Source organism: Entelurus aequoreus, linkage group LG09 (assembly GCF_033978785.1).
Source record: "Entelurus aequoreus isolate RoL-2023_Sb linkage group LG09, RoL_Eaeq_v1.1, whole genome shotgun sequence".
Lineage (NCBI taxonomy): Eukaryota > Metazoa > Chordata > Actinopteri > Syngnathiformes > Syngnathidae > Entelurus > Entelurus aequoreus.
This window is the reverse complement of record NC_084739.1, coordinates 1380499-1394675: the sequence shown is the minus strand read 5'-3', so window position 1 is coordinate 1394675 and position 14177 is coordinate 1380499. Positions and strand designations below refer to the sequence as shown.

The 14177-nt window shown below is 41.5% G+C and overlaps 2 protein-coding genes across 3 annotated transcripts in view; both read right to left on the bottom strand.

Moving 5' to 3' along the window:
- LOC133657052 (serine-rich adhesin for platelets-like) overlaps positions 1 to 4134 on the bottom strand; it is a 34736-nt gene extending 30602 nt beyond the window's left edge. For both annotated transcript variants that reach the window (XM_062057937.1, XM_062057938.1), the window contains exon 1: positions 4020 to 4134. In XM_062057937.1, coding sequence (XP_061913921.1) covers positions 4020 to 4102 — 83 coding nt within the window. In that variant the 5' untranslated portion in view covers positions 4103 to 4134. The remainder of the gene's footprint in view (positions 1 to 4019) is intronic.
- A 3847-nt stretch (positions 4135 to 7981) lies between these two features.
- Positions 7982 to 14177, bottom strand: part of LOC133657826 (protocadherin-15-like) — a 53862-nt gene continuing 47666 nt past the window's right edge. Inside the window, exon 7 of the mRNA XM_062059607.1 lies at positions 7982 to 8254. Within this exon, the coding sequence (XP_061915591.1) occupies positions 8032 to 8254 (223 nt within the window). The 3' untranslated portion in view covers positions 7982 to 8031. The remainder of the gene's footprint in view (positions 8255 to 14177) is intronic.

The window sequence follows — 14177 nt, the reverse complement described above, 5'->3', positions numbered from 1 at the left end:
ACGCGCCAAGATCGCGAGTTTCCATTATCTGTCGCTGTCTCTATGCAGTCATTGTAATGCCTGGCAGACCGAAAGTGGCGCCAGCTCATAAAGTGCAGAGTCAAGCGGCGCTTTCTTGATTTTGTGGTCGAACAAGGACAGATTGTGTCCTAATGCGACTTAAGTCTCCAGACAAAGGATGAAACAACCACAGGAGGCACCAAGCAAAAAAAACCAAACCTAGAGATATTTTCGATAAACTCGCTAACAAAAAAGCAGAGCAGAGGAGTGTTGTTGACATGACTGGAAACTTTGTACCAATCCCAGACACGATATCTTTGTACTATTGTACTCCCTCTGATTCAAGGTATTTAACAAGGAAGCTAACAATCTAACTTGCTAAATGGACAGCTAAATCAAAGATAGTGGCCTAGTGGATAGAGTGTCCGCCCTGAGATCGGTAGATCGTGAGTTCAAACCCCGGCCGAGTTATACCAAAGACTATAAAAATGGGACCCATTACCTCCATGCTTGGCAATCAGCATCAAGGGTAGGAATTGAGGGTTAAACCACCAAAACATACTCTCTGCCCACTGCTCCCCTCACCTCCCAGGGGCTGATGGGTCAAATGCAGAGAATAATTTCGCCACACCTCGTGTGTGTGTGACAATCATTGGTACTTTATCTTTAACTTTATAGAAGGATAGCCATCAAGCTCTACTAGAAAAGTTACGGCCATGCCCACCTTGGGATGGAAGGTGTTTATTTTATTAGGGTTTTGCTTTTGTTGTTGTTTTTTTTTTTACATCTGAGCAGAAAAAAAATAAGATGACATTTAATCAAAACAAAGCCATGTTGACTAAGACGATAACACAAGTAACTGTTCGATACGAGAGGATAATGGTGACAGAAACCAAATCCAATCATATTTAATTTCGTCTAGTAGATGCGTGGAACAGATTTGGAATATCTCCAATCACATTGAGAGAGAGGTGGTGGTTAATTATGCACGAGAGCCAATCGGATGCTTTTCCGTGCGTGATGAGGAAGTCACTGCCAAAAACAAAAATGTGCGTATTTAATATGTTCCACATCGTAATATGGGAGAAAGTGAAGAGGACACATTTCATTTTTACTGTTGTGATGCCATCACAACACCACCATTCTGAACTGAGTCGCAAGATGGATCACATCATGGAAAAGCAGCTTGAAAGGGAAACATTGGATATGAGGGGGCCAGCATGGACGAATAGAACAGACAAGCCATTGTAATGTCTGCTCACGGAAAAACAACAGTCCTAATCTACGATTTGACTCCCTCGAATGGCCTTGACGCAGGAGCAGGCTGTTCTGAAAACATCCCCGAGGACTCCTCAATGATGGACGCTTTTGACCTCCCTCCCTCCTCAACGACACCTGGAGTCGAACTTTTGCTTGCATGCGGAACAGCCCCAGGCCTATGGACACTACATCAACACACCCAAAACAATGGGCATATAGACACACACACCCCCCCTACCCCCACCCCACGCCTTCACCACCGCTTGATTCCCCTTCGGGGTGATGGACGGCTGGCAGCGCTTTATAGCAGCAGTCGACCTCCAGGGGTCCCAACTCCCCCCACCTCTGTTGCAAGTTGTCGTGATTAAATGTAACATGTTTATGTGTGCATGGAATGGAGGTTTTTTTTTCCCACTCCAGACTGGCCCCCTTAGGAGCCCAGTCCAGATTGTATTTTTTTTACTCATCTTCTTCCCCAGCGTTTTACCTTGTTCCCATCTTTTACGGGGCGCCTTCCTGTTCTGTAACCCTGTACACTGTTTGTTTGTCTAATCTTGAACGGGTTTGTGCTGAAAACATAGATTTGTTGTACTTCTGCAATGACAATAAAGTCCTATCCTATCCTATCCTTTTTTTTGTTACCATAAAAACAGCAGTACTGTTTTTTTCCATTTACAGTAATATATATACACTACATTTTGAGGTGAAATTATTGCAACTTATCATATTTTTGTTTAAAAAAATGTACTAATAAAATACATAGAAAAATGGTGTAATAATAGTATTCACTGGGCCAAACATAACTGCCATGTGGCCCTCGGTGAAAACGACTCTGTCACAGGTGATCTCACGTAATGAATTGGACTGATTCCGAACAGACAAGCCATTGTAATGTCTGCTCACAGAAAAACAAAAATCCGAATCTACGATTTGACTCCCTCGAATGGCCCTGACGCAGGAGCAGGCTGTTCTGAAAATATCCCAGAGGACTCCTCAATGATGGACGCTTTTGACCTCCCTCCCTCCTCAACGACACCTAGAATCGAACTTTTGCTTGCATGCAGAACGGCCCCAGGCCTATGGACACTGCATCAACACACCCAAGACAATGGGCATATACACCCCCCCCTCCCCCTTTCACCACCGCTTGATTCCCCTTTGGGGTGATGGACGGCTGGCAGCGCTTTATAGCAGCAGTCGACCTCCAGGGGCCCCAACTCCCCCCACCTCTGTTGCGAGTTGTCGTGATTACATGTAACATGTTTATGTGTGCATGGCATGGAGTTTTTTTCCCTATTCCAGACTAGGCCCCCTTAGGAGCCCACACTACATTTTGAGGTGAAATTATTGCAATTTATCATATTTTTGTTTAAAAAAATGTACAAATAAAATGCATAGGAAAATGGTGTAATAATAGTATTCACTGGGCCAAACATAACTGCCATGTGGCCCTCGGTGAAAACGACTCTGTCACAGGTGATCTCACGTAACGAATTGGACTGATTCCGAACAGCCAAGCCATTGTAATGTCTGCTCACGGAAAAACAAAAATCAGAATCTACGATTTGACTCCCTCGAATGGCCTTGACGCAGGAGCAGGCTGTTCTGAAAACATCCCCGAGGACTCCTCAATGATGGACGCTTTTGACCTCCCTCCATCCTCAACGACACCTGGAATCGAACTTTTGCTTGCATGCAGAACGGCCCCAGGCCTATGGACACTGCATCAACACACCCAAGACAATGGGCATATACCCCCCTCCCCAAGCCTTCACCACCGCTTGATTCCCCTTCAGGGTGATGGACGGCTGGCAGCGCTTTATAGCAGCAGTCGACCTCCAGGGGCTCCAACTCCCCCCACCTCTGTTGCAAGTTGTCGTGATTAAATGTAACATGTTTATGTGTGCATGGCATGGAGTTTTTTTTTCCCTATTCCAGACTAGGCCCCCTTTAGGAGCCCACACTACATTTTGAGGTGAAATTATTGCAATTTATCATATTTTCGTTTAAAAAAAAGTACAAATAAAATGCATAGAAAAATGGTGTTTTCACTGGGCCAAACATAACTGCCATGTGGCCCCCAGTGAAAACGACTCTGTCACAGGTGATCTCACGTAATGAATAGGACTGATTCCGAACAGACAAGCCATTGTAATGTCTGCTCACGGAAAAACAAAAATCAGAATCTACGATTTGACTCCCTCGAATGGCCTTGACGCAGGAGCAGGCTGTTCTAAAAACATCCCAGAGGACTCCTCAATGATGGACGCTTTTGACCTCCCTCCCTCCTCAACGACACCTGGAATTGAACTTTTGCTTGCATGCAGAACGGCCCCAGGCCTATGGACACTGCATCAACACACCCAAGACAATGGGCATATACACCCCCCCACCTCCCCCTTTCACCACCGCTTGATTCCCCTTTGGGGTGATGGACGGCTGGCAGCGCTTTATAGCAGCAGTCGACCTCCAGGGGTCCCAACTCCCCCCACCTCTGTTGCGAGTTGTCGTGATTAAATGTAACATGTTTATGTGTGCATGGCATGGAGTTTTTTTCCCTATTCCAGACTAGGCCCCCTTAGGGTGAAATTATTGCAATTTATCATATTTTTGTTTAAAAAAATGTACAAATAAAATGCATAGAAAAATGGTGTATTCACTGGGCCAAACATAACTGCCATGTGGCCCTCGGTGAAAACGACTCTGTCACAGGTGATCTCACGTAATGAATTCCAAACCAGGGGCCAGGGCTGACTCACATGCTGCTGTCCCCGAGCTCTTCATACAGGTTGGCCCCTCCGGCGCCGGCGGGCGCCGCCTTGCCGCCCGGTGGCAACGCCATCTGAATCCTGGCCGTTTTCGCGCACTTCCGCCTGCCGCCTGCGTACCAAGGCGGTCATTATTTCCACAAGAAAATGTTATCAGTATAAATGCTAACACATTGGATATTAAAATCACATTAGTAAGTGAGAGGGTATTAACGCTAATCTGCAAGCCTGGTTGACACTGGCTGGATTTCCCTTTAAATCTAATGAGCTTTCCCCCGCATGATAAAAAAAAAGCTATTTTGCCATAATGAAACATTCATCTGGTAACCGGCGTGATGAATGGGTAATATACTATTACACACAGATGTGTACATCCCGTATACATAGCTAATGAATAATTAAGACCAGACAAAGTGTACCTCTCCCGCTGTGATGAAGTAACTTGCATAGGCGTCATTACTTACTCTTTGAACCTGGCGGTGGTAATGACCATGAGAGCGGAGAGAGAGAGGAGAGGGAGACAAAAAACAGACCACAGTTAATATTCTTTAGCAGCATAGCTAACAATTCAAAGTGAGGAAAACTACAGTAGGATTACATGGATGGAGCCCTGCAACCCACTTTTTAATAGTGCACCTAAACCTTTTGACTATCTTGCTCTAATTGGATATCTCAAGTTATTATTATGAAATGCATATGCAATAATTATATTCACACAAGTGAAACGAAGCAATAACATCATTTAGTTAAAAATAAATAAATAAAAAGAGTACTGTACAACAAAGAAAACAAAACTATATGAAGGGTGCAATGTATTCATATACAAAACCTGAAAAATTGTGTTAGATGTAAATAAAAACGGAATACAATGATTTGCAAATCATTTTCAACCCATATTCAGTTGAATATGCTACAAAGACAACATATTTGATGTTCAAACTGATAAACATTTTTTATTTTTTTTGCAAATAATCATTAACTTTAGAATTTGATGGCAGCAACACGTGACAAAGAAGTTGGGAAAGGTGGCAATAAATACTGATAAAGTTGAGGAATGCTCATCAAACACTTATTTGGAACATCCCACGGGTGAGCAGGCAAATTGGGAACGGGTGGGTGCCATGATTGGGTATGAAAGTAGATTCCATGAAATGCTCAGTCATTCACAAACAAGGACGGGGCGAGGGTCACCACTTTGTCGACAAATGCCTGAGCAAATTGTTGAACAGTTTAAGAAAACCCTTTCTCAACCAGCTATTGCAAGGAATTTAGGGATTTCACCATCTACGCTCCGTAATATCATCAAAGGGTTCAGAGAATCTGGAGAAATCACTGCACGTAAGCAGCTAAGCCCGTGACCTTCCATCCCTCAGGCTGTACTGCATCAACAAGCGACATCAGTGTGTAAAGGATATCACCACATGGGCTCAGGAACACTTCAGAAACCCACTGTCAGTAACTACAGTCGGTCGCTACATCTGTAAGTGCAAGTTAAAACTCTCCTATGCGAGGTGAAAACCGTTTATCAACAACACCCAGAAACGTCGTCGGCTTCGCTGGGCCTGAGCTCATCCAAGATGGACTGATACGAAGTGGAAAAGTGTTCTTTGGTCCGACGAGACCACATTTCAAATTGTTTTTGGAAACTGTGGACGTCGTGAGGAAAAGAACCATCCGGATTGTTATAGGCGCAAAGTGGAAAAGCCAGCATGTGTGATGGTATGGGGGTGTATTAGTGCACAAGACATGGGTAACTTACACATCTGTGAAGGCGCCATTAACGCTGAAAGGTACATACAGGTTTTGGAGCCATCCAAGCAACGTTACCGTGGACGCCCCTGCTTATTTCAGCAAGACAATGCCAAGCCACGTGTTACATCAACGTGGCTTCATAGTAAAAGAGTGCGGGTACTAGACTGGCCTGCCTGTAGTCCAGACCTGTCTCCCATTGAAAATGTGTGGCACCTAAAATAGCAGAAGGGAGACCCCCGGACTGTTGAACAACTTAAGCTGTACATCAAGCAAGAATGGGAAATAATTCCACCTGAGAAGCTTCAAAAATGTGTCTCCTCAGTTCCCAAACCTTTACTGAGTGTTGTTAAAAGGAAAGGCCATGTAACACAGTGGTGAACATGCCCTTTCCCAACTACTTTGGCACGTGTTGCAGCCATGAAATTCTAAGTTTATTATTATTTGCAAGAAAAAAAATAAAGTTTATGAGTTTGAACATCAAATATCTTGTCTTTTTCAATTGAATATGGGTTGAAAATGATTTGCAAATCATTGTATTCCGTTTATATTTACATCTAACACAATTTCCCAACTCATATGGAAACGGGGTTTGTATAAGGCAGGGGTCACCAACCTTTTTGAAAGCAAGAGCTACTTCTTGGGTAGTGATTAATGTGAAGGGCTACCAGTTTGATACACACTTAAAAAAAATTGCCAGAAATAGCCAATTTGCTCAATTTACCTTTAACTCTATGTTATTATTAATAATTAATGACATTTACACTTAATTGAACGGTTTAAAAGAGGAGAAAACACGAAAAAAATGACAATTAAATTTTGAAACATAGTTTATCTTCAATTTCGACTCTTTAAAATTCAAAATTCAACCGAAAAAAATAAGAGAAAAACTAGCTAATTCGAATCTTTTTGAAAAAATTAAAAAAATAATTTATGGAACATCATTAGTAATTTTTCCTGATTAAGATTAATTTTAGAATTTTGATGACATGTTTTAAATAGGTTAAAATCCAATCTGCACTTTGTTAGAATATATAACAAATTGGACCAAGCTATATTTCTAACAAAGACAAATCATTATTTCTTCTAGATTTTCCAGAACAAAAATTTTTAAAAAAACATTCAAAATACTTTGAAATAAGATTTAAATTTGATTCTACAGATTTTATAGATTTGCCGGAATAATTTTTTTGAATTTTAATCATAATAAGTTTGAAGAAATATTTCACAAATATTCTTCGTCGAAAAAACAGAAGCTAAAATGAAGAATTAAATTAAAATGTATTTAATATTCTTTACAATAAAAAAAAACAAAAATACTTGAACATTGATTTAAATTGTCAGGAAACAAGAGGAAGGAATTTAAAAGGTATATGTGTTTAAAAATCCTAAAATCATTTTTAAGGTTGTATTTTTTCTCTAAAATTGTCTATCTGAAAGTTATAAGAAGCAAAGTAAAAAAAATTATGAATTTATTTAAACAAGTGAAGACCAAGTCTTTAAAATATTTTCTTGGATTTTCAAATTCTATTTGAGTTTTGTCTCTCTTAGAATTAAAAATGTCGGCCAAAGCGAGACCAGCTTGCTAGTAAATAAATACAATTCCAAAAATAGAGGCAGCTCACTGGTAAGTGCTGCTACTTGAGCTATTTTTAGAACAGGCCAGCGGGCTACTCATCTGGTCCTTACGGGCTACCTGGTGCCCGCGGGCACCGCGTTGGTGACCCCTGGTATAATGTATAATCAAATGCATAGGCATTTGTTATTATATTGTTATTATCATGAAGCAAATCCATTTATATCCATATATCACAAGTGGCCCTCAATAAAAAGGGGTTTGACACCTGTGCTACAGCATGCAGTAACACAATATTGTTGCCTGCCACCGGGGTTATTACTCATCAACAAACTCAGTTGGGTTTTTATCACCAACATGTCATAATGTTCTTTGTGCAGTGCACACTCGGAGTGCAGGCGGAAGAGGAAAAGCCGGGCCAGACTGTTTGTTGTGCGTATTTGTGTCGAGCTGACATAATGAAGCGGCATTAAAACGCATCATGACGATCACAAGTGACTGCTGGTGTTTGTTACAAACGAGCCTTAATTAATTTGCGTTCCCCGGCGCGTGCGGGAGATGAGGCCGGTCGGCATGTCCAATGAGAGCGCCGCCGACACACACACAATAAATGAGAAGAAGGGCTTCATCCGAAATGATGCTATTGGAATGGTGATCACGGGGGAGGGGGGGGGGTACTCACTGCTTGTAGGTAACCATGACGATGAGGATGGCAGGGATGCAGCAGAGGATGATGATGATGGCCAGGGCCAGGAGAGCTCCCTCCGTGTAGCCCACGGCTTGGGCGGCCTTCTTCACGCTCGCCACGATGTCCGGCGAGCGGATCTCCAGGATTCGGCCGCCTTCGCCCAGGTAGGGCTGGAACTCCTTGTTGATTTCCAGAACGTTCCCATCCAGGAATCTAAACCCAAACACACAGGAGAAGATAACGTTATGGATTAGACCAGGCCTGGACAATTATTTTGACCACATTTAGAGAAAAACATGTGTCTGAGGGACGGTATATCTATCTATGTATATGTATATATAATGTAATTACTGAATATTAAGAGCATGTGAAAGTTCAACTCCTACCATGTTTACTTTTGTGACTGCCATATTTATTATTGTAGTCACAAAGTGATTCTGCAAAACAATTTCCAAAGTGATAGATGATTTTCTTGTCACCAACAACTCTACTCCCATATCCCCGTCTTTACTTTGGGAGACATTAAAGGTGGTAGTCCGGGGAGAGATTATTTCTTATTCAGCAAGACAAAACAAATTGAGAAGACAAAAACAGGAGCAGCTCATGGAAAGTAGAACAGAATTGGACAGACAACTATCAGTATCTCCATACCCTGATCTGGTTAAAGATAGACAAAATCTGCAAATGAACTATAATTTATTGTCAACACAAGAAACTGAAAAAGTACTCTTACGATCGCGTGGCTTCCTGTACGAGCACGGTGAGAAGGCAGGGCGCCATCTATCACGCCAAATTAAAAGCCAGTCAGCATCTCGGCAAATTGGACAAATCAGAACCCTCACAGATGAACTTCCTTCAGTCATTAATGACACCTTCAAATCATTCTACTCTGAACTATATACTTCACAATGCGCTGCTGATAAAACAATCATGTTGCGTTTCCTGGATAACTTGAAATTTCCATCCATAACTACTACTCAAGAGAGCGCTTTGGATCAACCTTTAGTAATCCGGGAAATTGTCAATTCAATTAAACTAATGCAGAGCGGCAAGGCCCCTGGCCCAGATGGCTATCCTATAGAGTTTTATAAAAAATTCTCAGATAAACTGACTCCTCTCCTTTTAAATATGTACAATGACTCTCTGGACCGGGGTATCTTGCCTCAAACTCTCACAGAAGCGTCAATAACTTTATTACTAAAACCGGGCAAAGTTGATTCTGACTGTAGTTCTTACCGTCCCATCTCTCTCTTAAACGCTGATTATAAGATTTTAGCTAAAGCACTGGCCCTTCGCCTTGAATCAATTTTACCAAACATCATATCACCTGACCAAACTGGATTTATGAAAAAACGGCACTCTTTTTCCAACATTCGTAGCCTTCTTAACATTATTTTTTCTCCAGCATCCGAGGAGACGCCAGAAGTGGTGGTCTCTTTGGATGCGGAGAAAGCTTTCGACAGGGTGGAGTGGGGATATTTATTGGAGGTCTTAAAGAGGTTTAACATTGGGTCTAAATATATATCTTGGATAGCACTTCTATACTCTTCTCCTAGGGCTGCCGTAAGCACAAATGGATGTTATCCCAATTTTTCACACTTGGCAGAGGTACACGGCAGGGGTGCCCTCTAAGCCCATTGTTATTTGTTACTGCAATCGAACTCTTGTCCATCGCTCTTAAATCGGCCGGTATCAGTAAAGGAATCCATAGATGCGGTCTAGAACACACACATTCTCTATACGCGGATGATTTACTATTGTTTATATCTGATCCAATCTCTACCATTCCAAAGATTATTGATTTGCTAAACAATTTTGGATCATTCTCTGGCTATAAATTGAATTTCGCTAAGAGTGAATGCTTCTCTGTGAATAATTTGGCCCTTGAGATCCCTGATGGATATTTCCCATTTAAGATGTCTAGGAACAGCTTCAAGTACTTAGGTGTACATATTTGTCACAAGCTACCAGCTCTCTACAAGGACAATTTTCCACCTCTAATCGACAAACTTAAATTAGATTTGGATAGGTGGAAAGATTTACACATAACTATTGCTGGCAGGGTAAACTGCGTCAAAATGAATGTGCTTCCTCGATTTTTGTATCTGTTTCAATGTTTGCCTATCTTTTTACCCAATTCCTTTTTTTGCATAATAAACAAACTAATTTCATCCTTTATACGGAAAGGCAAGACTCCCAGGATTAGAAGAGAGTTCCTGCAAAGGCATAGGTCCGTAGGTGGTTTATCACTCCCTAATCTACAATACTACTATTGGGCAGCTAACATACACAAAGTGACTCTCTGGATCCAAGAACCTGAATTAATCTGGTGTAAATCTGAAGCTAGTTCCTGTTCTACCTCTCTCTTGGATCTACTTACATCAAAATTACCTTATCGACCATCCCAATTTACTTGTAGTCCAATCGTCATTTCTACCCTTAGAATCTTGTCTCAATTTAGAAATACTTTCGGCCTGCAGGGCTTATCCAACCACAGCCCCATTCATAATAACCACCTCTTCCTCCCTCCTAGCACAGATGTAGCGTTTTCTCTATGGAAGCAGTCAAACCTTAGCAGGCTAAAGGACTTATATATTGGTGATGTCTTCGCTAGTTTCACTGAACTGTGTATAAAATTTGACCTACCAAAATCTCACCTATTTCGATACTTTCAGGTTCGTAATTTTGTTAAATTAAATAGTCTCTTTTTCCCTAATACTCCACCTAATTCGCTAATTGACTCAATTTTAGATATTCCCACAAATCAGAAAGGCCTAATCTCCAAAATCTACATCTTAAAATCCCAGTTTAGTAAAACGTCTCTTGATAAAATCAGAGGGAATTGGGAAGAAGAGCTTGGCAGATCTTTAGATGATGGAGATTGGGATTCTGCCTTAACCCGAATTAACAACAGTACATCCTGTTCAAGGCTTAATTTAATACAATTTAAGGTTGTCCACCGTATTTATTTTACTAATTCCAAACTCTCCAAAATATACCCCAATATTTGGGATACTTGTAACAGATGTCACATGTCACCTGCAAACATGACGCACATGTTTTGGTCTTGTCCCCATTTGCTGGACTATTGGACAACTATTTTCAAACACCTTGCTAAGGCATTGGATTTAAACCTGACACCATGTGCAGAAATGGCCATTTTTGGGACGGTATCAGATCCCCAAATAAGGAGAAAATGTAAGGATAGTATCGCCTTTGCATCCTTATTAGCACGTAGGAGAATTTTGCTGGAGTGGAAGTCACCATTTTGCCCCAAAGCCTCCTTATGGATTAAAGACCTTATGATTTATTTACATCTGGAGAAAATAAAGTTCAATCTTAGGGGGGCACCTGGGAAGTTTTATTCTGTTTGGGGTGGTGTGGTTGACTCCATAGCTAAATTAAAGACGCTATAGGATACATGAAAAGTTCACCTTTCACAAACCAGCTTCCTTTTTTATTTTTTATTTACATTTATTCTGGGTGTATATTTATTATCTGCCTATGTTGAGAAGGAAGTGATGTACTAATTATTTTCCATTTGTGACTGTACCTTTAACATGCCTCAAAACAGCAGCTTGGAATTTGGGACATGCTCTCCCTGAGAGAGCATGAGGAGGTTGAGGTGGGCGGGGTTCAGGAGTGGGGGGCTAGGGGGTAGCGGGGGATGTATATTGTAGCGTCCCGGAAGAGTTAGTGCTGCAAGGGGTTCTGGGTATTTCTTCTGTGGTGTTTATGTTGTGTTACGGTGCGGATGTTCTCCCGAGATGTGTTTGTCATTCCTGTTTGGTGTGGGCTCACAGTGTGGCGCATATTTGTAACGGTGTTAAAGTTGTTTATACGTCCACCCTCAGTGTGACCTGTATGGCTGTTGACCAAGTATGCCTTGCATTCACGTGTGTGTGTGTGTAAAAGCCGCATATATTATGTGACTGGGCCGGCACGCTGTTTATATGGAGGAAAAGCGGACCTGACGACAGGTTGTAGAGGACGCTAAAGGCAGTGCCTTTAAGGCACGCCCCCAATATTGTTGTCCGGGTTGGGAGAAATTCGGGAGAATGGTTGCCCTGGGAGATTTTCGGGAGGGGCACTGAAATTCCGGAGTCTCCCGGGAAAATCGGGAGGGTTGGCAAGTATGCCCACCGTGCGTTTAAGAGCGCACTGCTGTGTTTAGATGGAGACAGGTGTGGACAATATTGGAGACGGACGGACTACGTCCGTGTTTTACCGGATATGTACCGCTCCGTACAGCTGCGTTTTAAAAACTCATTCATTTTTACTTTTTTGAAACCGATACCGATAATATCCGATATTACATTTTAAAGCATTTATCGGCCGATAATATCGGCAGTCCGATATTAATCGGACATCTCTACTTTGTATAGTTCAAGACTTACGGTCATTAGAAAACATCAGCTACAGTTTCCATCTTAAAGATCTAAAACAAAATATTTGGGAATGTCCGGCGGGCCTGATTGAAAAGCTGCCCAGGTCTGGATTAGACAGAGTCCACGTGCAGCAATAACGCTAATTAATACACATGAAAACAGGCTATTTTGCAACAACAGAGATGTTTTTGTTCTGTAAAAGCAGAACGCCACAGATTGCACGTAATGACCTCAGCATTTATACGATCTGCAGCATCAACAGACTAAAGTACAATTGATTTTTGTTACTGTTGTTCCACAGCTGTTTTGAAACAATAACCCATTGTTACACAGCATCACAGGAGGGGGAGACAATTAGTGTTGTTTGTCTTGTCCTACATACGTGAACACTCTTGTCTGGGAGACAGCAGTTTTCTATTTAGAATAATAAATTGGACGTTTATTTACCTGAACTGTATCCGTAATTAGAAACAACTGGAGACTGTCATGACCCGTTCAAACGTGTCTTGTTTTGTGTCGGTTATAGTTTTGATAGGTTCAGTCTGTATATCTTTTTCTTCCTTGCTTACTTTCCTGTTGCTGGGAGCACTGACTTTTACACACCGGTTTCTGTTTATTGATTAGTGTCCCCACCTGCTGCTGACACTAATCACGCTCCCTTTATGTTCCCTTATCAGCATTCACTCGGTGCGGGTTCATTGTTCGTCCTAAGCGCCTTATGTGACAGTTGGGCTTCCAGGTTTGTTGGTTTGATGTGGTTAGGGTTAGGGTTAGCTATACCAGCTAACCCTAACCGTAACCCTAACCCTGTTCTGTGATAAGGTGCAGCTAGGATAGGCTCCACAAAAAGAGACACGCGGTAGAACATGGATGGATGTTTTCTCTTAGCTTGAGTACAATTTGTGGGTACTCTCCCCACCTCTAGTAGTAACATGCACATTCATGAAACAATGTTATATTTACAGTATTTTTTATATAATTGTAAGTATTACCGTTACTTCTTTACTTGACGTATTGCTTTAAGTGGCGTTTGTTGTTATGCGCAACAAAAACATACAAAGCACCTTCTGTTTGATACTACCACTAAATTTTTCAAATAAAAACACAGAGAAAACCAGGGACTTATGTGCTGACTGATGGGATGCTTGTATCTTCCAGCACTTGTGCTCTCCTTGTGCTTGTCCATTTTGAATAATCCTTATTCATTACATAAACAAATGCCTCCTGGAATGTTGCGATGGGTCTTATGCTGTGTTCAGGGCCGTAAACCAGGATCTGACAAACACCGAGGTCAGAAAATGGTGGTCCAAGAGGACCTTTGAAAGGCTGAAATCATGAATATCCCAGCACCATGTAAATAATATAACCTCCAGCAGCACAATGAACATCATTAAAACATACCTTTAACAACTTTACAAATATTCATCTCCAACACAGGTTTGAATCCAAGACCTTGTACTTTGCATTTCAAAGTCAAAGGGGGGAATCTTTCTTCACATTCTAATACAGAACATGGCGTGGCCAGGAATACGTTTGGGAGAGGAACCTACGCTCCCACATACATACACAAATACAGTAAATATGTACACACACACGGTACATACATTCACGCGCACATACACTGTACAAACATACATATACACATACATGTACATATATATTCACTGTACAAACATACATATACACATACATATACAAGCACTGTACAAACATACATATACAAATACATATACAAGCACTGTACAAAC